At 58.5% G+C, this 27,265-nt stretch overlaps 1 protein-coding gene across 1 annotated transcript in view; it reads left to right on the forward strand.

The window, feature by feature from the left end:
* CACNA1S (calcium voltage-gated channel subunit alpha1 S) overlaps nucleotides 1-27,265 on the forward strand; it is a 60,922-nt gene that overhangs the window by 12,223 nt on the left and 21,434 nt on the right. The window contains exons 3-22 of the mRNA XM_030844326.2: nucleotides 1,667-1,806; nucleotides 3,827-3,969; nucleotides 4,106-4,258; nucleotides 6,678-6,883; nucleotides 8,173-8,276; nucleotides 9,917-10,062; nucleotides 10,495-10,576; nucleotides 12,343-12,503; nucleotides 14,615-14,840; nucleotides 15,292-15,499; nucleotides 16,399-16,519; nucleotides 16,829-16,943; nucleotides 17,422-17,515; nucleotides 18,199-18,268; nucleotides 21,109-21,241; nucleotides 21,825-21,954; nucleotides 23,309-23,368; nucleotides 24,580-24,686; nucleotides 25,100-25,187; nucleotides 25,440-25,547. Coding sequence (XP_030700186.1) covers nucleotides 1,667-1,806; nucleotides 3,827-3,969; nucleotides 4,106-4,258; nucleotides 6,678-6,883; nucleotides 8,173-8,276; nucleotides 9,917-10,062; nucleotides 10,495-10,576; nucleotides 12,343-12,503; nucleotides 14,615-14,840; nucleotides 15,292-15,499; nucleotides 16,399-16,519; nucleotides 16,829-16,943; nucleotides 17,422-17,515; nucleotides 18,199-18,268; nucleotides 21,109-21,241; nucleotides 21,825-21,954; nucleotides 23,309-23,368; nucleotides 24,580-24,686; nucleotides 25,100-25,187; nucleotides 25,440-25,547 — 2,595 coding nt within the window. The remainder of the gene's footprint in view (nucleotides 1-1,666; nucleotides 1,807-3,826; nucleotides 3,970-4,105; nucleotides 4,259-6,677; nucleotides 6,884-8,172; nucleotides 8,277-9,916; nucleotides 10,063-10,494; nucleotides 10,577-12,342; nucleotides 12,504-14,614; nucleotides 14,841-15,291; nucleotides 15,500-16,398; nucleotides 16,520-16,828; nucleotides 16,944-17,421; nucleotides 17,516-18,198; nucleotides 18,269-21,108; nucleotides 21,242-21,824; nucleotides 21,955-23,308; nucleotides 23,369-24,579; nucleotides 24,687-25,099; nucleotides 25,188-25,439; nucleotides 25,548-27,265) is intronic.

The raw sequence follows: 27,265 nt of genomic DNA on the forward strand, positions 1-27,265 counted from the left end.
CTCCCCTCAAGCCCACTTCTGCCTTGCCCCTGGGGTGGCAGCCACTTGGGCATTTACACACTGACTCCACTTCACTCTGCGCCTCCTGCCTCTCTCCTGATGCTGCGTCTGCCTCCCGGGCAGCCTGCCCTGCGGGGGAATGGACCCCCGCCCCCTCAGCCCTGCCGTGGCCGTGCTGCACCCACCCCCTGGCAGGGGCCGCCCGGACGCCCCTGGCAGGGCCTCTCCGCGGAGCGATTGCCCCAATTCCCACTGGTGGCCCTACACAGGCCCTTGAATGGATCGGTGCTTTGCATTCTAACCCTACCTTACTGTTTTCTGGAGGAAGGAGAAAGCTTTGGAATTACAAATTGGTGGAAGGGATTAGGGTCCAGGTTAAGGAAAGCAGGCCTAGCCCATATATGCCTCAGTTTCCCCCTCAACATACAAAGGGAGACCTTGCTTTCAGGAAAATGCTCTGAATACCAAGTTGGGAGGGTTCTGGGACCAGACCCATAGTAACGAGCCATTGGCGCCCTCTCCCCTTGCTTTCCACATCTACCCACTCGGAAGTTAAAGTAAATTCTCTTCCAGGTCACTAGCGGGGTGGCCCCAATACAGTGATGGCTCTGTAGTGTGCTGGCCCAGTGGTGGCGGGCTTTCTGGGGTGGGTGTGGGTGACTGACGGTGACATGGGCTTGGGTTGTGAGGTCCAGAGGACAGTGGTCCAGTTCTCTCTATGTGCTCCTGCGGTCCTGCAGGGCTGCAGCCCGGTCCGGGGCGGGGCGGGCTTGGGGGACGGCTCGCTGGTGGGGGCGCGTGTGCAGAGCTCTCAGAAGCCACCAGCCTGGCTAGGATGGCTGCAAGGACGGTGGCGTCAGCCTGGAGCTCTGACAGAGTGACCTGCTTCTCCGGAAATAGCTCTCTCCTGGGCCCAGAGGACGGGGCAGGGTGACCGGGCCAGGATGGGAGGCTGAGAGAGCCGACCTACAGGGGAGGGTCTGGGGGAGCGGGCAAGGCCTTCTGCAGGGGGCACTAAGCCGAAGCCCTTGGCCTCCGAGCTGTGGGGCCTCGTCCAGGCACAGGGACCCCCGACACCCGCCTGGCGCGTCGGTGCTTGTGCCCTTTAAGTGGCTGCCTGCAGGCCGCAGCAGGTGTGGGCAGCTGGGGTGGGCCGGGGGTTACAGAAAAGTACATGAGAGGTGAGACCTTGACCAGCCGGGAGGCCCAGCTGGAGTCCCGAGGACTGTCCCCCACCTCCTACTGTGAGTCGTCGGGACGAGGGAGGAGAAAGCCGCCCAAACAAGAGCCATCTGGGGGCCTTCACTCTGGGGGCTGCCCTGACCGTTCATTCATTCATCCAGTTCTAGGCCTGAGAAGTGAAGTCATTAAAAAAAGTAACAAAAACCCCCACACCTCATGAAGTTTATACTGTAGTGCGTAAGATAGGAAATGAACCAGACGGAAATACATGTGGCATTTCCAGCTAGGGATCAGCTAAGAAGACAAAGTGGGAGGAGGAACACAGCATAGCAGAGGCCCCCTGGGGAGGGACCACCCGCGGGGGGAGGGGGGAGAGGGAGAGAGGGAGGGAGCTGGCGGCGCGGGACGCCGTGGACTGGGCCGCAGAGCGGCGGAACAGGGTGCAGAGGTAGGGGAGCCGTGGTGTGACTGCCTCGCCCTGCAGGAGAAGCTGGAGTACTTCTTCCTCATCGTCTTCTCCATTGAGGCCGCCATGAAGATCATTGCCTACGGCTTCCTGTTCCACCCGGACGCCTACCTGCGCAGCGGCTGGAACGTGCTGGACTTTATCATCGTCTTCCTGGGGTGAGTGAGGCCCAGGGGTGCGGTTGGGCTCAGCGGGCTGCCCGAGGGCCCGGAGGCAGGTGCAGCAGTGCAGGGGTGTGGGCCGGGGACGGGGGGGTGGGGGGGGCGCCCACGGCTCACACCCTCCCCAGCCAGGCACCGCCAGTCTCCTTATTTTCTCTCTCTCTCTTTTTTTAAAAAATAAGTTTATGTATTTATTTTTGGCTGCGTTGGGTCTCTGTTGCTGCGCGCGGGCTTTCTCTAGTTGCGGCGAGCAGGGGCTGCTCTTTGTTGAGGTGCAGAGGCTTCTCATCACGGTGGCTTCTCTTGTTGTGGAGCATGGACTCTAGGCGCACAGGCTTCAGTAGTGGTGGCTCGCGGGCTCTAGAGCACAGGCTCAGTAGTTGTGGCACATGGGCTTAGGTGCTCCGCGGCTGTGGGATCTTCCAGGACCAGGGCTCGAACCCGTGTCCCCTGCATTGGCAGGTGGATTCTTAACCACTGCGCCACCAGGGAAGCCCTCCTTATTCTCTTCACACAAAACTGGAAACGTGTGAGTGGCTCCAGTGCCCAGCAGTTTCTGGACGTTCATAAACTTCTCATGCTTTACTATCACCTATTCATTTATTCCATGGGCCTGTGTTGAGCACCTGTTATTTGGGTCCATGAGAACAGACGTTTAATAACCCGTATGAGCCTGCTTGGGCTGCTGTAACAAGATGCCACAGACTGGGGGCTGAGACCACAAAAATGTATCTTCTGACTGTTCTAGAGGCTGGAAGTCCAAGATCAAGGTGTGGCCAGGTCTGGATTCTCCTGAGGCCTCCCTCCTTGGCTTGCTGACGACCGCCTTCTCGCTGTGTCCCCACGTGGTCTTTCCTCCATCCACACGCACCCTTGGTGTGTGCCCAAGTTCCCTCTTCTTCCAAGGGCCAGGATGGGAGGCTGAATTAGGGCCCGCCTGAACAGCCTCGTTTTCACTGAATCACCGCTTTAAAGGTCCTATCTCCAAATACTGCCACATTCTGAGGCCCCAAAAGTTAGGACTTCAACGTATGAATTTGGAGTAGGGGGGAGCGTGGTTGAGCCCATAACATACGATTTGGTAGCCACGACCTAATTATAACAGCAGCGTTTGTCATACACTTACTCTGTGCTTTACATGGACCATCTCATTTGATTCTCCCAACAATCCTCTTATTTTCTCCATTTAAGGAAGGTAAGGCGCAGAGAAGTCAAGCAACCCACCCAAAGTCACACAGCAAGCCAGTGGCAGTGCCGGGATTTAAACCAAGGCACTCTTGCTCCAGAGCCTGCCCTTAACCACTAGGCTGCCCTTCCACTCACTAAAAATCATATTCCTTCTCTGCTAATTGCCGAGTGCTGCTTTAGGCACAACAGGACACAGAGAATTCTGTGAACCAGCTTCTGCCTTGACGGACTGCCTGGCTGGAGGCCACGAGTCTGTGCAGAACAAGGCCACGCAGCGCACCGTTGTTTCACACGCGGTGCCGCCCAGGGGGTTCAGATATCAACGGAAGGATTCCTAAAGAAGGACTTGAGATGGACCTCAAAGGATAGTGGCAATCGGAGTACACTGAGAGCAGGAAGGACCATAAAGGGGCTTTGTCAGAAATGCAGTGAAGGAGAGCTCGACGGAGAACCAGCTCCGGGCTCTCTCCTCCGCGTTCCCCCTTCCTCCGAGCGCGAGTGTGGGCTGCTGGAACCCTCCACCCACCACGGGCTGTGCTCAGCCCCCGGCCTGACCGTAGCTGCCCCCTCCAGGACCCAGAGTGCCCATCACACATGGACCCGACGCTCTTCTTACTGAGCCTGAACGTGGCCTCAGGATTTTTTCTAAAATCCCCCAGATGGGCGTCACCAAACCAGAGCTGCTAGCGGCTGATGAACCGTACCTTGCCGCCTGCCCCCAGTCTTTCCACCGGTACCCTGAGCGTGGACGGGACACGGGGCCCCTGAGCCCCGGGCCAGAGGCTTAGCGGACCGCTGGGCCACCTTCTCTCCCTCTCGTCCTCCCCAGGGTCTTCACCGTGATTCTGGAGCAGGTCAACGTCATCCAGACCAACACGGCCCCGATGAGCAGCAAAGGCGCCGGCTTGGACGTCAAGGCCCTGAGGGCCTTCCGCGTGCTCAGACCGCTCCGGCTGGTGTCCGGGGTGCCCAGTGGGTGGCAGAGCCCCTCCCCCTCGCCCCAGTCCTGGGTCCCCTCCTACCCTGGTGTGGAGGAGGCTCCGAGGGAGGGCCAGGAGACCAAGAGGGGGGCTAAGTCGTCCTTCTCCCCCTGCCCTCACGCCCCCAGGCCTGCAGGTGGTCCTCAACTCCGTCTTCAAGGCCATGCAGCCCCTGTTCCACATCGCCCTGCTTGTGCTCTTCATGGCCATCATCTATGCCATCATCGGGCTGGAGCTCTTCAAGGGCAAGATGCACAAGACCTGCTACTTCATCGGGACGGGTGAGCTTCCGGGCCGGCGTGTCGCGAAGGCCTGGGGATGCCTCGAGAGGGGCATTCACCCAGCCGTGGAGAAGCCCCAGGACCGGGTCGTTGCTTCCCCCATCCACTGACCTTGGGGATGGGTTTCTCCTGGACAAGGGAGACTGGGCGGGAAACAGCTCTGCTGGGGTCAGGGGGCAAGGGGGGTGAACGGTCAGGTTCTTCCTCTGAGCACCCCTGCCCCACATAAGGCTGGTGCCCTTGGGCTTTCTGGCCACTTGTGGACTGACATGTAGGCTCAGGATCAGCCCGAATTTCTGTCTGTACTTGCCTTGTAGCTCGAGTCTTAGCTTTTAGTCCAGGGCCCACAGGGTGGGGTCTGAATGGGACTCAGGAAGCACCCGACGGCCAAATGGCCCCTGGTCAGAGATGAGCTACCTTGGGGCTTGGATGAACTTCAGTTACACCTTCTAAACCAGCATCTCTCAAACTGCCTGCTGTCAGGACCCCTGTGGGGGATTTCCCTGGTGGTCCAGTGGTTAAGACCCCACATTTTTACCGCCGAGGGCGTGGGTTCAATCCCAGGTCAGGGAACTAAGATCCTGCGTGCCGTGTGGCCAAAAAAAAAATTTTTAATTAAAAAAAAAAGACCCCTTTGCACTCTTCAAAATTATCGAGGGTCCCAAAGAGTTTTTGTTTATATAGATTTTGTCTGTTGATGTGTACGGTGTTGGGAATGAAAACCAAGAAAAATGTTATAGTATTAATTTATTAACCCGTTTTAAAAAGAACAGTAATAGACCACTTACATACTAACATAAATAATATACTTTCTCAAAGTTGAAAAAAATTACTGAAAAATAACTTTATTTTCCCAAACCAAACCAAAAATGTTTGGCGACGAGAGTGGTACCATTTTACATGTTCTCTGGACCTCTTTACTGACCTGGCTTAGCGGATGTCGGCAGAGTTCTCCCATCGCTGCATTCGGTCTGTTGCGACATCACATGTCACACGGATCTGGAAAACTCCGCCCCTACATCTGTTCAAAGAATGAGAAATGAGGGGGCACATAGAGTCTGGGCATTTTTTTTTTTTGCGGTATGCGGGCCTCTCACTGTTGTGGCCTCTCCCGCTGTGGAGCACAGGCTCCGGACGCACAGGCTCAGTGGCCATGGCTCACGGCACGTGGGATCTTCCTGGACCGGGGCACGAACCCGCGTTCCCTGCATCGGCAGGCGGACTCTCAACCGCTGCGCCACCTGGGAAGCTCCTGGGCATTTTGACGAAAGGATGGACCGTATTCCCGGGTCCCCGCTCTCAGGTAGCGGCGGTTTGCTGGTCCTCAGCTTACCCGGGCCGAGTGCCGCTGACACTGGGGGTGCAGGAACAGGACCCAGCACAAGACAGAGGTGACCTCTGTTAGGATGAGCCCCTAACTCGGTGGCGGAGACCTGCAGAGTCTTGGGGGACCCTCCCCACTTCCTAAGGGGGATGGCAGCCCAGCTCCAACGACACCTCTCACGGCGTTTTCGCTGGGCTTGTTCCTAACCTGCTCCGTCTCAGCCTCCTCCTGTCCCCATGACGATCTCTGGCCTCTCATCGGCATTACCAGGGCAGAGAGGAGGGGGCTTTCTAGCACAACCTTCAAACGAAATTCGAGGGTCTCGCCTGGTGTTCACATGAGGTCTTGCCCAGTGCTGACCAGTAGCGCTCCCAAGCCCCTCTGGGATGGGGGTTACCCAGCTGCGAGGGGCTGGGGACCACACGCCAAGCTCAGGACCATCTGTGCCCCCCTGTCCCATTCCTGAGGATTGAGCCCCCTGGTAACAAGGTTAAGGAAGGCCACTCGATCTCTCACGGTCTGACCTCTCTGAACACAAGAGGAGACCAAACCTACCAGGGGAAAAGGGGACCCAGACGTCACCCAAATTTCAGGCTTTAGAGACAATAAGAGCACCATTCAGGGGCTCCCTGGATGCTAAGGCCTGCTGGGGACCCCCCTCTAAGAGCAGACCCACCCCCTAGTCCAGCGCACCCCAGCATCGGGGCGCATCCCCACTTCTGTATCCCAGACAGAGCTCTCAAGCCGGAGTGTGAGGCCCGGCCCACACCTCCGCCCCCGCTGGGCTGCTGCCTCCTTTTACAAAGCTCTGTGGGTACAAACGATACATCACATCTGCTTCATCGGTTGTAGTCCATGGAAGCCGCGCCTCCAGTGAGGCCCTGGGCCCGAGCTCCTGCCTGCAGACGCCTGTGTCCCTGTCCGTATCCGTGTATCCGTATCTGTATCCTTGCCCTCGGCCCAGCCCCCTATGGTCTGCACCACACTCTCCCAGCAAGGCCGCCTCCCCGACTTTAAACTGATGTTGAGATCCGCACCCTGCTGCCCCCTCTTACTGCCCCTCCGCCGGTGCTTACCACCCCCGCCCGCCCACAGACATCGTGGCCACGGTGGAGAATGAGAAGCCATCGCCCTGTGCCCGGACGGGGTCAGGGCGCCGCTGCACCATCAACGGCAGCGAGTGCCGGGGCGGCTGGCCAGGCCCCAACCACGGCATCACCCACTTCGACAACTTCGGCTTCTCCATGCTCACCGTGTACCAGTGCATCACCATGGAGGGCTGGACCGACGTCCTCTACTGGGTGGGTCTGGGCCCGAGCCCGCCGGCTGTCTCCCCAGCACAGGCTCGCCGGGAGCGGGTGGGGCCTGCCAGTCCCGGGCTGAGGGTCTTCCCGCTTCTCCTCGCCCCTCCCCGGGGAGCCCTTCTGGGCCTCAGGTGTGTGTCCTAGCATCCTTGGGGGAGGCCGAGGTACCACCTGTGTCCGCAGTCCCAAGAGCAGGTGAGGGACGGAAACCCGGAGCTCGGCGGGTTCCGGTCTCACGTCCTAACTTGTCCCTAATCCTGGCTGTGAGTGACTTGGTGCCGATGGCGTGGGATCTCAGATTTCCCGAGGAAGGAAGGGCCCTTTGAGTCTCTCTTCTTGCTGCTGGGCAAGATTGCTTTTCCATAAAAATATGATTGGATATCAGGTTCCTCGTCTATAAAATAAAAATACTACAACTCCATCTCAGGGTAGTCACGATGGTTAGTGGGGGCACTCACTGAATTACCGCAGTGCGGGCACCTAGTGCCGTAGACGTTCTCTTGCTGGAGGAGTTGACTTGTTTGGTGATACAAGAGTTAGACTGCATTTCTTTTTTGATCCTCCGACAGTGGGAGGCATTGATCCCATTTTCCGGATAAGGAAACCGAGGCTCAGGGACGTTCGGTAACTTGGCCGCTGTTGGACTAGTGAGTGACACGGCCAAGAATTGACCTCTAACCGTCTGGCTCCAGCCCCGGAGCTCAGCCGCGGGTTGACACTACCTGTGGGAGATGCCTGTAAACCCATCAAATGCTTTGCAAATATAAAGGATTAGTGGGAGTAGCTCTCGTAAACTCAGATTATGGGAGCCAATTATTAAACGTTTCGAAGGACGGTCACGTGTGTTGTTTCACCCGTGACCAGCCTGTGAGGCGCGAGCTCACATCATCAGCTCAGGAGGCAGTTGGAACGGTGCTCAGAGATGCCGGCGCCTCATCCAGGGTCACAGGCGTGCTTCCTGAAGGAGCCGGCCAAGCGCAGGCCAAGGCTTTTTAGTGCTTCTTCCACTATGAGGAATCTCGGTTGTAAAGGGGCCGACTGGAGGTGGCCGGCATGACAGGATCAGGCAGGGAGCCCGGGGACCGGAGGGAGGCAGGGCTCAGTCTCACCAGCCGGTAGCCATCAGCAAGGCCCAGTTCCAGGTCCTCAGGCTAGAAGAGGCTCCTCTCCAGACCCAGATGGCCTCTTTCCTTGCCCCCGCCGTCGGGTGCGGTGCGTAGGCCAGCTTGACAAGGGGGCCTAAGCCCTCACGTTGGGGATGGGGCTCACACCTGCGTCTGGACCAGGTCAACGATGCCATTGGGAACGAGTGGCCCTGGATCTACTTTGTCACCCTGATCCTGCTGGGCTCCTTCTTCATCCTCAACTTGGTGCTGGGCGTGCTGAGCGGGTAAGGGGCTCAAAGACAGCTGGGAGAAAGGGGAGGAAGAAGGGGGGGGCGGGGAAAGGAGGGGGAGGGGAAGGAGGGGAGGCAGTGGGCAGGGAAATGTGGCTTAGAACCCCCGCTCATCCCTGGCTCCCCTTTAGCCAGGAAGAGAACAGATGCAGGCAGGAGCCCCTCCAGTTTTCACCTTTCTCCCTTCTCCTCAAGCCTTCTCCCATCCTTGCTTCCTTCCGTCCACGTGAAGCCCCAAGACCCCAGCCTCCTGTCCCTGGAGGTGCTTGGGCTGAAGCTCGGCACTGAGCATGGCCTTCAGGCTAAGCACACAGACTCTGGAGCGAGAGGCCCAAGTTTAAACCCTTGCACTACTGTTTGGTGGCTGTGTGACCTTTGACTAATTACCTAACCTCTCTGTGCCTCATGAGCCACATCTGTCACATCGGAATAATTTCAGTGCCTGTTTCACAGGGCTGTTGGGAGGATTAAATGAGTTAATACCTGTGAAGTACTTAGAATGGAGGCCAGCACATCAGAAGTGCTAAGTACTCATGGTCATTATTTGTCCGTGACGGCTCCACCCAGCTACGGTGGGCAGCCTGGAAGTGGCCATTGGCCCCGTTGTGCCCACCGCAAGAGCTTCCCTCCAGGCACTCTGGACATAGAATTCAGGGGGTCCGTGGACTAGGGTAGGAAGAACTTGCCTTTATTTCTTTGAGTCCAACTGAAATGCAGCCCTTCCTTCCATGACGTGGTACCAGCTCTGCCCATGACTTGTCCCACCAGGAATCCCTTGTCATATCACAGGTGTTGCAAATATCACTACTTCAAAGTTATGACAGTTATCAGACCGCGCCTGACCTTGCTACTTAATGATTCAATGAAGAAGCATATATGTTACTTTATCACCACGTTATAGCTCAACAACTATGTTTTAACTCCTCGGTTCCTTTGCCAAGCTATGGTTTCATTTGGAGCATTTTACAACGCTGTTCAGAGGAGCAACCCATAGGTTCGCGGGACCCCCAAAGGGGCCGGGGCTCAAAATGGTCAAGAGCCCCTCCTGGACCCTGCGCTGGGCAGCGCTGCGGGTGCAGGCGGTGCGGGCCGACCCTGCTGCCCCCAGCCCGCCCCTCGGAGCCCAGGGAGGGCGGACCGGGCTGGACTCCCCTCCTCACCCTGCGTGGGGGCCCAGGGCTCCCCCTGCCGCTCTGAGCCCTCGCTGACCCTCGGGTCCTTTCCTTCCACTGCTGCTGTCTGGTTTCTTCCAGGCCCAGGAGCATGTCCCCCAGGGTCTTAAGTCTGTAAGCAGAGCTAAATTACTCAGGCAGCCTAAAGGGTCGGGGCAGTATGGAAAATCGGGGGGTTCATGGCGATTCTGTTAGGGCAATGCACGGTCATGTCATTAACCCCTATGTCCAAGGTCGCCCAAGACAAGGCGGGAGAAATGAGATGGGAGGAAAAGAAGGAACGGGGCCGGGGGGGGGGCCTGGAGGGCGGGGCTGGTGAGGGGGAGAGGGCCGCCCCTCAGCCTCCCTAAAGGACCCCGGACCCCAGGCAACACTGGGCCGGGGGGGCACGTCCAGCTGCAGAACGGGCTCCCTCGCCCCAGGAAGCTGCATTCCTCCTCCCCCTCCCCCGCCCCACTGCAGGGAATTCACCAAGGAGCGGGAGAAGGCCAAGTCCAGGGGAACCTTCCAGAAGCTGCGGGAGAAGCAGCAGCTGGATGAGGACCTCCGGGGCTATTTGAGCTGGATCACGCAGGGCGAGGTCATGGATGTGGACGACTTGAGAGAAGGTTGGAGCCACGGGCCGAGGTCGGCAGCCCCCCCAGAGCTGCCCTCGCGGTCAGCTCCCACAGGGGCACCTCCACACCCGCCCCCGCTGCAGCCCCAGGGGGCCCATCGGGCAGGAAGGCATCACCACTTTGCAGATAAGAAAACCCGGCCCCTAGAGGCCTAGCCTGACACCTTGCGGTGGAGGCGGCCTGGTGTGGCCTGGTGTGCCCTGGGCCCTCCCGGAGCACAAGGTCCCAAAGTGCTGCACCGCCCCTTGGGGACCCGCCCTCCCCTCCGATGCAGGCTCTCTAGGGCTCAGGAAAGCGCAGAGGGAGGGGTCCAGGCCCACCCAGGTTCGCTGTCACAGGTGTCTCCGGTCAGCGGGCCCTTTCCAGGTGTGTCCAGCCCAGAGGGGCCCGGAAGCCTGGCCAACTGGACCTGTCTGTCCCCAGGGAAGCTGGCTTTGGATGAAGGCGGCTCTGACACAGAGAGCCTGTATGAAATCGCAGGCTTGAACAAAGTCATCCAGTTTATGTGAGTATCTGCCCAGCTGCGGGTCCTCCCAGCCCGCAGCACCCTGAGACATGTAGTTAGACCCCGGTCACCTCCCTAGGTGGCTTTTGGGTCTCTTTCCCTTAGCGCAGCTGGAGGGCGCTGGGCAGATGACCTATTTACTCACCACGTAAGGAAGAAACTGGGAGCCGGTGGGATAATTAGTCCCGGAAACCTCTGCTCCAGACGGGGAGTTAGCCTGTGACCACCATGAGTGTCGCGGGCGGGGGGGCTGGAGGCAGGAAGCTGGAGAGGACCGTGTGTTCTGTTTGGCTGCTTCCTTTTCCAAATTCATACGTGACAGTGATTTTGAAAGATCCAACAATAGAGAAATACATCAAAGAAAAGATGGCCTTCTCTGCCCTTCAAAGAGGTAACCATGGTAACAGTTAGATTTGTATCTCTCTGAAGCCTCTTGCACGCTTTCATTTCTCTTACATGCACACGCGCACGCACACACACACCCCAGCTTTTTTCGGTTTTGTTTTCACTTTTTACACGATGAGGTTTCTCATATTAACCACTGTCACCTCAGAACCAAACACAGTGCCCAGCACGCGGGAGGGCTCGTTGGCTAAATGAATACGATCCCCACATAAACTGGCAACTGACATTTTAAATTTAGAATTTTCTATTGAGGGCAACTTTATACAGACACAACCCTTTTTTTTTTTTCTAAGACTTTCTTTTTTCGGAGCAGTTTCAGATTCACAGCAAAATTGAGCCGACGGTGCTGAGATTTCCCGCCTGCCCCTCCCCCAGCCACGCCCAGCGCCCCCCACCATCGACATCCCCAGCAGATGGTCCGTTTGTTACAACTGATGAACCTGCGTCATCCAAGTGCATAGTGTACATTGGGGCGCACTCTTGGTGTTGGACGTTCTGTGGGTTTGGGCAAACGTATAATTACGCGTACCCACCGTTATAGTATCACATAGAGTATTTTCGCTGCCCTAAAAATCCTCTGTTTCTGCCTGTTCACACCCCACCTCCCACCCCTGGCAACCAAGCACCGATCTTCCTGTCTCCATAGTGTTGCCTTTCTCAGGATGTCTTTAATTGGACTCACACAGCGTGTGGTCTTCTCAGATCAGCTTTTCTTACTTAGTGACATGCATTTCGGGTCCCTCCACATCTCTGCAAGGTGTGATAGCTCACACACCGTCTTTTGTTGTATCTTTGAACGTAAAATGTTCCACAGTGCGCATATGTTGTAGTCTGTTTACGTAAGCGGTCCAGTTTGGGGCAATACACACAGTGCCCCAGGGAACCGTTGTGCATAAGGGTGAACATTTCTGCCGCGCAGATGCCTAGAAACAGGCTTGCTGGGTCAAAGGGAGCACAGGTTCTAACCTTGGTAATTGCGGCACAGAGGTCGATCTGACAGTGGAGGTGCCTTTCTGCGCGCCCTCCCCGACACCAGATATGACCAATTTGTTAAAGAATTGCCTTTATGACGGGCAAAACGGGGCATGCCAGGGTTGCTTTGATTAAGTTGGAAACGCACGGAGCCCTGCTCTGCGCCGGACCTCGTCTCTCATTCCGTCTGAGGTCGGCATCATCACTATCCTCCTTTGAAAGGTGAAGACATTTGCTGTAAGAGGCAAGATTTGCGATCTGTCTCTGCAGTTCAGGTCCTTGGCCCTCTCATGTGGCTGGAGGAGGGAGTGGGTGGTGAGACTTAAGTGTGGCGGCCTCGGGGAGGAGCTGGAGGAGCTCAGCCTCGGCCCCGCCCCCCGCCTTCTCAGCCGACAGTGGAGGCGGTGGAACCGCGTCTTCCGCTGGAAATGCCACGACGCGGTGAAGTCCAGGGTCTTCTACTGGCTGGTCATCCTGATCGTCGCCCTCAACACCCTGTCGATCGCCTCGGAACACCACCACCAGCCTCTCTGGTTGACCCACCTGCAAGGTGAGACACGCGGCTGGCGGCCAGTGGTGGCCAATGGCCCCTCAGGTTTTGCAGAAGAAGTCGTTAGATGTCGACATTGTTTTCTAGAACTTCTAGGCAGTGGTACTCTTTTCCTCGTGGCATTACCAGGGGCCGTAACAGCAACAAGTTGGGGACACTCCAGGTGCTCGCCAGATGTCTGGGCAAATTATCACAGACACTGGACGTACAGATGACCAGTAATTGAGCGCTTCACGCATCCAAGTTCAAGTTCTACTCCAGAAACAGCAATCTTTCACCCAATGTGTATTACACACGTACTCTGGGTCAGGCCCAGGAAAGAATGCAGGGCACACGGAGGAGGAATGTACCTCTCTTGCCGCCAAGGAGCTTCCTGAGCCAGAGGAAAAGACAGATATTGATAAGTGACGTCAGGTCAGTATAGGGAGGGCAACAGTGGAGGTCAATACAAGGTAACAAGAGGCGGATTACAGAGGAGGGGAGGTTGGATGGTAGGAAGATACTATGTTTAAAATGATGCAAGAGGGAATTCCCTGGCGGTCCAGTGGTTAGGACTCAGCGCTTTCACTGCTGTAGCCTGGGTTCAGTCCCTGGTCGGGGAACTAGGATCCCGCAAGCCATGCAGTGTGGCCTAAAATAAAATAATGAAAGAGATAAAAGAAGGAAAATAGAAAAGAAGATTGTCTTCTTCTGTGGAAAGGAGATAGGAGACAATGCTACAGATCAGATGCATTCATGCGTGCACGCATCCATCCATCTATCCGTCCATCCATCTATCCATCCACCCATGCAGGCATGCATCCATCCATCTATCCGTCCATCCATCTATCCATCCATCCATCTACCCATCCAGGCATACATCTATCCATCCATCCATCCATCCATCTATCCGTCCAGCCATCCATCCATCTACCCATCCAGGCATACATCTATCCATCCATGCGTCCATTCCTTCCTTCATGCACGCATCCATCCACCCATTCATCTATCTATCCATCCATGCACCCATTCCTTCCTTCATGCACGCATCCATCCACCCATTCATCTATCTATCCATCCATGCGTCCATTCCTTCCTTCATGCACGCATCCATCCACCCATTCATCTATCTATCCATCCATGCACCCATTCCTGCATCCGTCCATCCGTCCACCCATTTATTCCTTGCAACCAGTCTTCCTGAGAGCCCCTTGAATGTGCCAGGCATTGTCAATGCACTGTCAATGACCAAACGTGGACAAGATGCGAACAGTGCCCGCCGAGAGGAGTCAGAGATGAATTTGAGGTTCCTGGCCCATGCAGATAGATGGCTGGTAGTGCCCCTTGCTGAGATGGGGAAGACAGTCAGTGACCAGGTATTTTGGGGGGGATGGGGGAGGATGGGCAGTACCTATCAGCTTAGACTTGAGCATGTTGAGTTTGAGGTGCCTCTGAGACATCCCAGTGAGGTGTCGAGGAGACAGATGGAAAGTAGGTCTGGGACTCAGTGGAGAGGTCTGGGTTGAAGAGTGTAAATCCGGAGTCATTGGCAGGCATGGCAATCGAAGCTGTGGTCTTAGAAGACATCACCAGATCCCCAGAGGACGGTGTGTACTCGTGCGCACAGCTCCAGTCCAGCACTCAGGGCTGAGGTAGGGGTGCGTCTGCAGAGAGGGTGCAGGAGAAGCAGGAGAAGTGCAGAAGGATGTGGCGTCCTGGAAGCCAAGGAAAGGGAACATTTGAAAAAGCAAGAAGGGACTTCCCTGGTGGTCCAGCGGTTAGGACTCTGCACTTCCAACTGCAGGGGGCACGGGTTCGATCCCTGGTCAGGGAACTGAGATCCCGCAACAGTGTCAGTGCTTCTGGGAGATCAGGGAAATGGGGTTAAAATGCTCACGGGTTGACCGGTGGAGTGAGGAGGGTGGACCTGCTGAACACAGTGTCGTTTAGTTTCCTAGAAATCTGGACTGCGTTCCTTCAATGGTGAAAATTCACCAGGTTTTCCTGGATCCGGAGGGCAGGGAAAGGAAGATGCCCTGAAAATGCAGGGAGGGTGTCCAAGGTGGAGGGCTTGGCCAAGGCAGGCAGGGCAGGGAGGAGAGTGACACCGAGCTGCGTGACCCACCCTGCAGACATCGCCAACCGGGTGCTGCTGGCCCTGTTCACCGTGGAGATGCTGATGAAGATGTACGGGCTGGGCCTGCGCCAGTACTTCATGTCCATCTTCAACCGCTTCGACTGCTTCGTGGTATGCAGCGGCCTCCTGGAGATCCTGCTGGTGGAGTCAGGGGCCATGACACCCCTCGGCATCTCCGTGCTGCGCTGCATCCGCCTCCTCAGGATTTTCAAGATCACCAAGTGAGCGCCCGCCTGCGCCTCTGCAGCAGAAAGCACCTTCCCCCTTCCACCTCGGCCTCTCCTGTCTTCCTACCTCTCACCATTGTCTGTGGTGTGGAAAAGACGGAAGAAAGGGGAAAAGAAGCGCCTGGGAGCGGGAGGGGGGAAAGGAAGATGGAAGGGGAGCAGAGAAGGGGGCAGTGGTGGGACGGCCGCCTGGGCCGGGGCTGCACAGGAAGGGGTGGTCCTCACCCCCGTGGGGTTCAGAGTCCAGTGGTGGCGCCAGCAGCTAAACGGCCGTCCTAACATGAAATGACAGACCAAGACCTGTGCTCTGGCGGAGGGAAGCTGGGTGTGCGGCCCGGATCCAGGCAGCCCTGCCCGACCCCCCCGCATCCCACCAGCCCCCAGCCTCCCCCAAGCCGCGCCGACTGCAGGGACGCCGGGGGTGGGGGCTGCCCGTCTCCTCCAGGTACTGGACGTCCCTGAGCAACCTGGTGGCCTCGCTGCTGAACTCCATCCACTGCATCGCGTCCCTGCTGCTGCTGCTGTCCCTGTTCGTCGTCATCTTCGCCCTCCTGGGCATGCAGCTCTTCGGGGGCAGGTACGACTTTGAGGACACGGAGGTGCGGCGCAGCAACTTCGACAACTTCCCGCAGGCCCTCATCACCGTCTTCCAGGTAGGCTAAAGCCCGCTGCCTGCCGCTGGAGATTGGGCATCACCTCCTCCAGGAAGCCTTCCGTGATCCGACGTTGCCCTCTGGGCCCCCCCATCCCCTCCAGGCCACAGTCGCCTGTCTGTCTCCTCCACGCTCTGGAGGCTGGGTGCTGTGTCCAGTGTGTCCTGTGTGTCTTCATCCCTTCGCCCAGCAGAGCCCCGGCCCACAGTAGGCCAGCGGTTAATCCGTGAAGGAGTTGGGTGGGCAGGGAGCTTTCTTTCCCACGTGCTACTAGAATCTCTGAGCACAAGGTCAGACAAGGTGGGCTGTCCCTCCCCAAGGCTGCAAAAGCCCCAGAGGAACACAAACCACTTCCCACTGCGGGGACATGGCTTAGCCACCACTCACTAAAGCCACGGCCGGCCTCCAGAACGAGCTGCGTGAGCGCAGAGCAGACACACGCTCCTCTCTGTCAGGCCAGTACTCAGGGGACGCCACCTCGGTGTTGCCAGTGGGAAGGGCAGTTGTGACAACCGGCCGGCCCTACACAGGGTGTCACCCTCGTTCTTCCATTCACCCCACCGGCTGATCGGGCATCCTGTCTTTCAAGGCACCTGACATTTCGCACACTTTCTGGGGGCTGGAAAGGCAGGGGGTCCAGTGTGGGCAGCACAGCTAAGCCTGGGCCTTAGGAACAGAGCTCGTGGAAGCCTTGACGCCACAATCAAGCTCCTTGGCCCTGAAGAGCCAACGATGAGGTCTTCGACCCCCGGGAGAGGTTCAGGAGGGCAGGGACTCCACCCGGGAGGAAGAGAGAGGACCAGTCTGGGGGCAGGGTTGGAAGGGGACTTTTGGACGGCGCAGTCCCCAGAGAAGACCCTCGAGTCCCTCTGCGTCCCCCACCCTCCCTCCCCTGCCAGGTGCTGACAGCTGAGGACTGGAACTCCGTGATGTACGACGGGATCATGGCCTACGGCGGCCCGACCTACCCCGGGGTGCTCGTCTGCATCTACTTCATCATCCTGTTCGTCTGCGGCAACTGTATCTGCCCAGACGCAGGGCACAGAAGAGGGCCTGGGGAGGAGGCCTGGGGGTAAAGCGGGGTCAAGGTGCTCAGGCCTGCTGCTGGGGAGCTCCTGGGGGTGGGGAGGTGGGACACAGCCGGTGGCAGTGCGGGTGTAGCTGTAGGACACTTCCTTCCGGCAGGACGTTAGAGAAACACAGGGTGACTGGTGACAGGTGGGAGGAATCAGTCATAGAAAGACGGGGAGACTGGAGCACGGGAGGAGGCAGGTCCCGCCCCCCGGGCGTCCCTCCCCGCCCCCCGAGCTCCTTAGCGGGTCGCCTCAGACATACTGCTCAACGTCTTCCTGGCCATCGCGGTAGACAACCTGGCAGAGGCGGAGAGCCTGACGTCGGCCCAGAAGGCCAAGGCCGAGGAGCGGAGGCGCAGGAAGATGTCCAGGTGAGCGGGGCGCGCCCAGAGGGAGGGACCTGCAGGGCTCCGGCCGCTCCGGGCAAGGGGCTCCCTGGGGAGCAGAGGCCAAACCACTGTGCCGCTGGCCGAGTCTCTGAGGCGTCCCCGGGGCAGGACTGCAGGCCAGTCGGCAGGCGGGATCCCGAGGGCAGAGCCAGGCAGGCTGGCCTCCGCCCTGTCACCACACTTCCTGGAGGGGGTCCCTTCCCTCTGCTGAGCCTCAGGCACCTGTGAGTTTGCCGTTTCACCCTCTGCAGCCTGGGACCCTCCCCTGGGACCGGCCAACGGCCCCTGGGTTTGCCCGGCCGCAGGCGGACGCCTGTCCTGTTCCCTCGTTGCAGAGGGAGGACGCGATGCGCCCGGCCCCTGGGCGCGGGGGCAGCCTGCAGTGTCCTCAGGCTGGGCGCGTCCCCCAGAATCTTCCAGTTGGTCCTCCACTTTGGGCTTTCTTGGTTTTCCAACCCAGGGGGCTCCCAGACAAGTCAGAGGAGGAGAAGTCGATGGTGGCCAAGAAGCTGGAGCAGAAACCCAAGGGGGAGGGCATCCCCACCACGGCCAAGGTGAGCCCGTCACGGGGGGCGCTCTCAGGGGCCGCACGGGGAGGGGCCTCTGAAAGTCCCCTGTTCGCCTGGTGCCTTAGGGTGCCGGGGGGCAGGGGGAGGCAGGAGAGGGGCTGTCTGCCTGGGTAACAGCCAGGTGAGGGCACCAGCCAGGTGAGGGCAGCTCTGTCTCGCGGAATCCTTTGTACTGAGGACACAGACGCCTCGATCCAGGAACCAGACTTCCTTTGAGTCCCAGCTTTCCACCCCAGTCAGGGTGTCCCCCTCTCCTCAGAGCTGCCCAGACCAGCCTCCCCCCGTTTCTAACCCTGCCCCGCCTGTCAGCCTGGCCCTGCTCAGCCTTCCTGGAGCTGAGGAAGCAGAGCTCAGAGGGGCAGGAACCGGCCCCCAGAGCAGGGGTCGTGGCCTGGGGCAGTCCACTCTCTTCTCGAGAACTAAGCAGGGGTGAGGGGCTCAGGCTCAGACAGGCTGGGGTCCTGGTAGCTTGGGCAGCCTGGCTGACCTTTCTGCTCCTGGCTTCTCCTTTGTAAGACGGGGATGACCATAATAGCACCCACTGCCTCACCCCGCCCCGAGCCACAGGGAGGCTTAGGTGAGCTGACGCCTACACGGCCCTCCAGTCAATGTTCCTTAGGTGGGGACCACAGCTCGGGTTTTCACCTTCATCGTGTTCCTTCCTCCAGCTGAAGGTCGATGAGTTTGAATCCAACGTCAATGAGGTGAAGGACCCCTACCCGTCAGCCGACTTCCCAGGTGAGAGTCCTGGGACCCGGGGCGGGTGTGCTGGGGTGACTTCTCCCCAGGGACGAAATCTCTCCTGTGTGTCCCCTACCTGGGCCCATCCACGAGGAGATCAGGACTCAGACATCCCTCGTGCACCTCGTTTTGCAAGTGAGCCGTCTGCCAGCCTGCCTCCCCCTACGATACACACAGTGGGAAAATGCACACGTTTTATTTTCAATTAATTCAGCCCGTATTTACTGAGTACTGGCTGTGCGCTTCAGGGCTAAGGATCCGGTCTTCAAGGAGCCCAGAGACTCGTGGGCACACACGGCTTCTGTTCCAGCCCCTCCAGCCACAAAGAATAGCTCACAGAGCGGGAGTGTAGCTGCCCGTGTGGTGCAGGAGATGGGCACACGCGGCTTCTGTTCCAGCCACACAGAATAGCTCACAGAGCGGGGTGTAGCCGTCCGTGTGGTGCAGGAGATGGGCACACGCGGCTTCTGTTCCAGCCCCTCCAGCCACACAGAATAACTCACAAGGGGAGTGTAGCCGCCCGTGTGGTGCAGGAGGGGAGGGGGATGCATAGCGCACAGCCACGAATGCGCTACACACGCCCCGTAGGTGCAAACAGCCTGTGGCTGCAGCAGAAGCCCTCGTCGTCGGTGCCAAGGAGGGAACACTTGGGGGGAGCTCCCAAGCCGGTGAAGGTTAAAAGGCCACCTGGGAGAGGTTGGTGCCCAAGAGCTGGCGATGTCTCTTAGCTCACTCCTGGGTCCTTCCAGCTCTGGGTCACTGGTGCAATTTCATGCCTATTTGTGGAATCAGCTGATTAGCATGTTTGCGCCAGCGACTCTAAGCTCCAGCGGGACCCTTTGTGCTCCAAATAGCAGTGTCTGGCACCAGATAGGCAATCAATAGATAGAATGAAGGGTTATCGTAGGACACTGACTACAGTTCCCTGTGCTATACGGTAGAACCTTGTTGTTTATCCATTCTGTATATAAAAGCTTACATCTGCTAACGTCAAATTCCCACTCCATCCCTCCCCCAGCCCCCTCCCCCTTGGCAACCACCCGTCTGTTTTCTATGTCTGTGAGTCTGTTTCTGTTTCGTAGATAGGTTCATTTGTGTCACATTTTAGATTCCACAGATTAGTGATACCATATGGCATTTGTCTTTCTCTTTCTGACTTACTTCACTTAGCATGATAATCTCTAATTGTATCCATGTTGCTGCAAATGGCATTATTGTGTTCTTTTCTATGGCTGAGTAATATTCCATTGTGTGTGTGTGTGTGTGTGTGTGTGTGTGTCTGTGTGTATCACATCTTCTTTATCCATTCATCAATATCCTGTGATAAACCATAATGAAGGAATATAAAAAAGAAAGAATGTCTATATGTGTATAACTGAATCACTTTGCTGTACAGCAGAAATTAACATAACATTGTAAATCAACTACACTTTAATAAAAAAAAATTAAAACTGAGAAAAAAAGCCTTATAGAAATCCAAAAAAAAAAAAAAAGAAAAAGAAAAAGAAAGGAAAAAATGCAAGGATTTTGCCAAGTAAAATGTAGGGAGGATGGAGCTGGTATAGATAAGACTAATGATAATTCTTCAGATACCTGCCTGAAGGGACATTTGGGTTTTAGAATAATTCGACTTCATCTGCTTCATCTAATAACCATCTCCTAGTAGATGGGAGTGGCCGCTGTGCAGGCGGGAGAGGCTGAGCCCGGAAACCTGAGGTGGGGGAGGGGCAGGGGCTGGGGAGAAGGGGGAGGTGGGGGAGGGGCCGCGGGGTGGGCTGCGGAGGAGCGTTCTTACCAAGGGGGCTGAATGTGTTTATCTTGCTTCTTTCCAAAAATAATCTGAAATGGCTGACAACGAAAGATATGCACAACGAAGTCAACACAGTGGGCGCGGGCGGAGAAAATCAGAATTAAGGCGGGAAAAGAAAGCAAATACGCGAGTTCTAAGAATTAAGAGTCTCTGCGATTAAGCATAAAATGTGTCTCTGGGGCCCTTGGTCCCAGGCGAGGCAGGAAATGTCCCGTGAGGATGCTCTTTGGCAGGAAGCAGTGGGGTCTCGGGAGGAGACCCTGCAGGGGCCGCCGTGGTGGAGAGAGCGGGAGAACCCTGCCAGGGGCTGGCAGGAGACAGCTGTGGGCGAGGGGACAAAGGAAAGGGCTCCCCAACTTCCCACAGTGCCCCCAGTCTGCGGCTGAGGACTTGGGGGGACAGCTCCCTCTCACAAGGCCCTGAGACTCAGCAAATGAGCCCGAGGGGCCCCCTCCCAGCCCCTCCCACCCCACACCTGCCCCAGAAGGAAAGAATCCTGGTTTCTTTTCATGCTGGCGGCTCCTCCCTGAATGACGGTTTTTGGGACCCGGCCCCAGGAGAGAAGCTCCGAGTCCATTTATCTCAACAGGCCTCCTGCCCCTTGTCAATGTCGTGAGCTGAGGGTCTCACACTCAGGAGGGACAGAAGCCCACCTGGCCTGAGAGTCAGGGGCGGAGCCGGGCCCAGCACTCTGGCCTCGTGCCAAGCAGGGCCCCTCCCCGGCACCCCCAGTTGGTGAGCATTCGAGGTGGTGTGTCCAGCCCCGAGACAGGAGGTGCAACGGCAAGGCTCCCAGACCTTTGCTCCCGGCTCGACGTCTGGGAGGTTCTGAGCCTGACCGTTGTCTGGACAGTTCAGCCCCGTGTGCCGCAAGGAAGGGAGGTGCCTGGCTGGACTCTGCTGGCGCCCTCGTGCCCCGTGTGGCTTGCTGGCTGCGGGGGGTTCACGGTTGGGGTCAGAGCACAGGAGCCAGGGGAGCAGTGAAACGTGGACAGACACCCCGACCTCTCTCTCCCCTCCCCCACAGGAGACGATGAGGAAGACGAGCCCGAGATCCCAATAAGCCCACGGCCGCGCCCGCTGGCCGAGCTGCAGCTGAAGGAGAAGGCGGTGCCCATTCCAGAAGCCAGCGCCTTCTTCATCTTCAGCCCCACCAATAAGTGGGTGGCCTCTCGGTGGCGGGGCAGGGAGGTTGGTGGGGCTCTCAGAGAGGGCTGCTTCCTGCTCTGAGAAGGCCCCCTTCTCCTGATTCCCTGGGCCTACAATTACACCGTGAGAAAGTCATTCCTTTAGCTTAAGACCTTGTGCCCGGTTGAAAGTGCCGGAATCTCTGGGAGAAGTAATGCTTTAAGCCTTATCAGTTACTTACTCCTAAGAGGGATCACATCTCTGGGTTCCTCTCCAAGAGCAGGACAAGGGGATAAGCTCTAGTTCTCACTGGCTTCACAATTTTACACCTTTAAAATACAGACTGTAGTCCCCATGGAGTTTCAGCTGTCAGCCTCAGGGATGGAGATGGGCCTGCCCCGTTGTTTTAGTGGGGATGCCGTGGGATGAGGTGGAGTGTTGGGGGAGGGCTTGTGCGGGATGGGACTGGGGCTGCAGGAACAGAAGGTGGGACAGGGCCCTGCGAGGCCAGCCAGAGACCACCCGGTTGCCGGCTGTCCTTCTCCACTGACCGGGAGGGCGGGGTCCAGCGACGGAGGCGGGTCACAGCCTCCCGCCCCCACCCTGCCCCCGCAGGATCCGCGTCCTGTGCCATCGCATCGTCAACGCCACCTGGTTCACCAACTTCATCCTGCTCTTCATCCTGCTGAGCAGCGCCGCACTGGCCGCTGAGGACCCCATCCGGACTGAGTCCGTGAGGAACCAGGTGACGGCAGCCAGCTCGGCACCATCCCCACCCAGCCTGCGTCACCGCACACCTCACCCTGATGCCCAGAGCTCACTGTCTCCTCTGTGTGGCTACAGGCATCAGAGTGGCTTAGAGTTTAAATCCCTGGAGGGCCAAGACTGCCTCACAGCGCTCGGCCTACACTGGCTCTTGTTGCTGGATGTTAGCAGTGATGGTGGCGGGGATGGTGGGGATGGTGGTGATGGTGGTGTTGGTGGTGGGGATTGTGGTGGTGATGGTGATGGTGGTGGTGGTGGTGGTGATGGTGGGGATGGTGGGGATGGTGGTGGTGGAGATATTGGTGATGGTGGTGGGGATGGTGGTGACGGTGGCGGGGATGGGGATGGTGGTGGTGGGGATTGTGGTGGTGGTGGGGATTGTGGTGGTGATGGTGATGGTGGTGATGGGGATGGTGGTGGGGATGGTGGTGGTGGGGATTGTGGTGGTGATGGGGATGGTGGTGGTGGGGATGGTGGTGGGGATGGGGATGGTGGGGATGGGGATGGTGGTGGGGATGGTGGTGGTGGGGATTGTGGTGGTGGTGGGGATGGTGGTGGTGGGGATGGTGGTGGGGATGGGGATGGTGGGGATGGGGATGGTGGTGGGGATGGTGGTGGTGGGGATTGTGGTGGTGATGGGGATGGTGGTGGTGGGGACTGTGGTGGTGATGGTGATGGTGGGGATGGGGATGGTGGTGGTGGAGATTGTGGTGGTGATGGGGATGGTGGTGGTGGGGATGGTGGTGGTGATGGTGATGGTGGGGATGGGGATGGTGGTGGTGATGGTGGTGGTGGTGATGATGGTGGGGATGGGGATGGTGGTGGTGGAGATTGTGGTGGTGATGGGGATGGTGGGGATGGGGATGGTGGTGGTGGAGATTGTGGTGGTGATGGGGATGGTGGTGGTGATGGTGATGGTGGGGATGGGGATGGTGGTGGTGATGGTGGTGGTGATGGTGATGGTGGGGATGGGGATGGTGGTGGGGATGGTGGTGGTGGTGGTGATGATGGTGGGGATGGGGATGGTGGTGGTGGGGATGGTGGTGGTGGTGATGGGGATGGTGGGGATGGGGATGGTGGTGGTGATGGTGGTGGTGATGGTGATGGTGATGGTGGCGATGGTGGTGGGGATTGTGGTGGTGATGGTGACGGTGGGGATGGGGATGGTGGTGGGGATGGTGGTGGTGGTGATGATGGTGGGGATGTTGGCCGTAGTGATGCTGGTGGTGATGACAGTGATGGTGGTGGCAATGGGGATGGTGGTGATGTCGAGGAAGATGATGATGCTATCACTGCTCTGCCCCTCGTCTCACTGACCTCTGCCCTGTCACCAGATCCTTGGGTATTTTGACATCGTGTTCACCTCTGTCTTCACTGTGGAGATTGTCCTCAAGGTGAGTGAAGGCTGTGAGATAGACAGCCTGGGCGAAGGGCATCTCCAGGCCAGGGACCAGACCTGCTGTGGCTCCTGCTTACACAGGCTGTACAGGGGCTGGGTTGCAGGGAGGAGGGAAAAGCAAGAAGGTGGTGGAGAGCAGCAGGGAAAGATTCCCAGGACCCAGGAGCCCGGATGGTCTCAGCTCACGAGTTGGTGCGAGCGGGCAAGCGGGAGGGGTGTGGAGGCATGAGGTACAGTCAACCCGCGGCCTGCGTGCCTCTGAAGCCTTGGGCACGTTCTTCCACAGTCAAGGCGCAACTAGCCTAAGCGTGGACCCGGGAGCAGTGATCTGTTCCCAGACCTTTGTTACCAGCGACTGAAAGGCCTCCCCTAGGATCCCAGAGAAGCGGCTGTCGCCCTGGGTGGGTTTCTGGCAGCTCCGCCCTCTCACGGCCCTCCCCCCCTTTGTCCGTAGCACACCACTGCCCTCCCGTTCTCAAGGTGGACACACTGGGTTCACACCATCATTGGTGGGGGATGGGGTCTGGGGGCAGAGACCTCCCATCTGTGGCTAGAACCCATAACCCCAGCCTTCACCTCCATTAACCAGGAGGGGAGAGGGGAGCTGTGAAGGGAGAGCAGGCCCAGAGCTGGCTGCAGTATGAAGTGAGGACAGTCCTTTCTTTCAGGGCCCCGATTATTAAAGAAATTGATCAGAGGGAGATGGTGGCTTCCCTGAGGTCCAGGAGGACTTCCTGGAGGTGGTGACTTTAGAGTTAGGCCTTGAAATTAGACAGGACTTCATTAGAGAGAGAGCAGGGGCAGTCAAGGAGGACAAAACAATGCAAACGCATTGTACAGCGATGTTTGGGATGTGCTCAGAGAGGAGAAAGGGGCCCCTCTGGGCTGAGATATAGCACGCGTGCAGGGGTGGGTGCCTGGGCAAGGTCTTCAGTCCTCGACGGGCTGTTCAGCCTGACCCAACCATGCCTAGGATGCTTTCGAGGGAGGAGGGAGAGGAAGAATTGTATCAATTTGCAGAGCAGAGGGCAGGGCATCCCCCTGTGGCTGGGTAAGGAAGGAGACCCAGGGCTCCCTTGGCCTCGCTGCCCATGAGAGGTGTCAGTGCTCCCAGAGGCGGGTGCAGAGAACAGGGCAATGCCCTAAGGACCCAGCAAGGAGTGTCCCCAGGGTCCTCCCCACCCAGGATGCCACCTCTCTCCCCAGATGACCACCTATGGGGCCTTCCTGCACAAGGGCTCCTTCTGCCGCAACTACTTCAACATCCTGGACCTGGTGGTGGTGGCCGTGTCCCTCATCTCCATGGGACTTGAGTGAGCGGGGCAGCCGGGGCCCAGAGCGGCAGCCCAGCCGCTGTTGGTTGGTGGGCGCTGAGCCACAAGGGCACAGTCTCTCGGGACCACTGGCCAGGGTGGGGGGGTCCCTTGGGTTGTCACCAACTGGACTGAGTGACAAGGCTAGGTGAGCAGAGCGTGTGCTGGAGACGAGGGGGGATGAGGACAGGAGCAGGGAGTCCCCTCCACAGCCCCACGGGGAGCATAGCCCCGGTGCCCAGGGCACTGCAGTCCGATGGGAGAGACAGGGTCTGTGGGCAGCCCTGGAGGAAACCAGCCCAGGGGCCGGGAGGCGCCTCTGTCCTGGGGCGGAGCTTAAGGGGAGTTGGGAGAGGCAGGCGTGGGTGCGGAGAGCTGGGGGCAGGCGGAGGGCTGAGCAGGCTGCCCCCCAGGTCTAGCGCCATCTCTGTGGTGAAAATCCTGAGGGTGCTGAGGGTACTCCGACCGCTCCGGGCCATCAACAGAGCCAAAGGGCTGAAGGTGAGAGGGGCCGGCGGGACCCTGGGGGGAGAACAGGGCTGCCAGGCCTCACTCAGTCAGCCTGGCCATTGCCGGGCCCGTCCCATCCCCTCTGCCCAATGGGGGTGTGGTGTGGCTGGGAAGCCGTGCCCCCATGGGCCCCTCTCTGCCCCCAACAAGCCGGGAGGCGACTAGGCTGGCGCCCTGGGGGTCCCCTGGCTGGCACGGGCCGGCGAGGGGAGGGGAGAGGTGCCGACCGGCCTCCCTCCCCAGCACGTGGTGCAGTGCGTGTTCGTGGCCATCCGCACCATCGGGAACATCGTCCTGGTCACCACCCTCCTGCAGTTCATGTTCGCCTGCATCGGCGTCCAGCTCTTCAAGGTGAGCCCCTCCTGCCCTCACTCCCCCAGCTCCGCTGCCAGCTCTCGGGCCGAGGCAAGAGCCGGTCTGTTTCCCTCTAAACGAGGGGAGCCCCAAACCGTGACGGCAGATGTCCTGAACGCATAGGGGTAAGGCTAAGCCGTCGAGAGCCTGAGTCTGGTTCCTAGGTGACACGCCACCTGGCCCCCGGGGCTCTGCGGGCCACCTGCTGTCTTACTGGCTCCCCCCCCCCCGCCCCCCGCCGGGCCTGCCAGCACCCAGCCCGCTGTCATGCTCTCCACCCCCTCCAGGACACGCCCGCCCCAGCCTCCGCACCCCCTGAGCCAGCAGGTGTGTCTCCCGCAAGCTTCCGCGGGTGGGGATCCGTCGTTTCACATGTGGAAGCCACGCCGCTTCCGTGCTCACTTTCCTGGGAGAACTCCGCTATTCGTTCCCACATGGCAATCAGCCCGACAGGCCATCTTCTGTGCGGCCAACCTCCGGATGCCTCTGGCTCTTAGATCACCTGCAGGACACAGACACGGACACCTGAGGGCGCCACCCACATTCACGACACTTCCTTCCATGACCCTCTGCTCCCACCCGCAAAGCACCATCCCGATTATGTAACCTCAGTCATTCTTAGACATACAATGGCATCATCTTACAATCACTCATTCATTCAAGAAACATTTATGGAGCATTTCCTCTGGGCCCGGGCCTCTGCTAGGGCTTGAGGGGGCTGTGGAGCGAACCCCACAAGGCCCTCTCCGTGGGCAGGGGCAGGCTTTGGGGAGGGCCATCAGGGTGGGGCTCCCAGAGGACCTATAGGGGACCGGGTCCTGTTGGTCTCTGTCCTGGAGGGGCGGGAGGGGTGTCTGGACGGAGACAGCTTAGCCGCCAAACCAGGTGCTTACGGTGGCCTGCACTCGGCCCTATCCCACAGCTCCAGCCAGGGCCGCCCCCCGCCCCATCCCCAGCCTCTGCCTCTGCAGCCTGGGGGCCCTGGGACCCCCTCAGGGCAGAGTCTCTGCAGGACTCATCCTCACCCTGGCACCTATCCGGGCCCCCAAGACGCGCTCCCCGAAAGAATGAGTGAGCAGCTGCTCCCCCACCCCCACCCCCTGTGTGTGTGAGTCTCTTATCGATAGACCCCCAGTGCCCGCCCAGATCATAGTCAAACGCCAGGTACAGGTGGCATTTTCATCATATTTGTAATGCACCGGTCACACGTATCCGTACTATATTTGCTTTCTGTACTAGATTGGGTGTTTGGTTTCAAGTGCCCAAAAGCCTGCCCAGTGGCAGCAGCGTCCTCTGCCGGCTCCTGCCCCAACGTCCCCTGCCTCATCTTCACCCTCTGCTCCGTGACATTAGGGGGAGGCGGTAGGGACGGCAAGAGCCTGCAGTGACAGGGTGGCCGTGTCTTCAGCTGCTCCTGTGTCCCTGGCCAAGGCATTTCCCTCTCCCGACCTTTGAGGGACCCAGACCAGCATCTGTGGATTCAAACAATTTAGCCACAGTCAGACCTAGCAATCAACTCCTTTTGTTGAAACAAAATCTTCCGTGAGCGCCCAATATGCGACGTAAATCAAAGGAGAAACCGCATGGGCTGCAGTCAGCAGAGGGGTCACAGAGCTCCCCTACTCAGCCTGGGGGGAGCGGGCGTGCCGGGACCCCTGCTCAATTTTGAGAGAAGATGTGTCATCCGGGCCCAGCTGGGCTCCACCCCTGCACCG

This window comes from Globicephala melas, chromosome 1, assembly GCF_963455315.2.
Source record: "Globicephala melas chromosome 1, mGloMel1.2, whole genome shotgun sequence".
In the NCBI taxonomy this organism is placed as follows: domain Eukaryota; kingdom Metazoa; phylum Chordata; class Mammalia; order Artiodactyla; family Delphinidae; genus Globicephala; species Globicephala melas.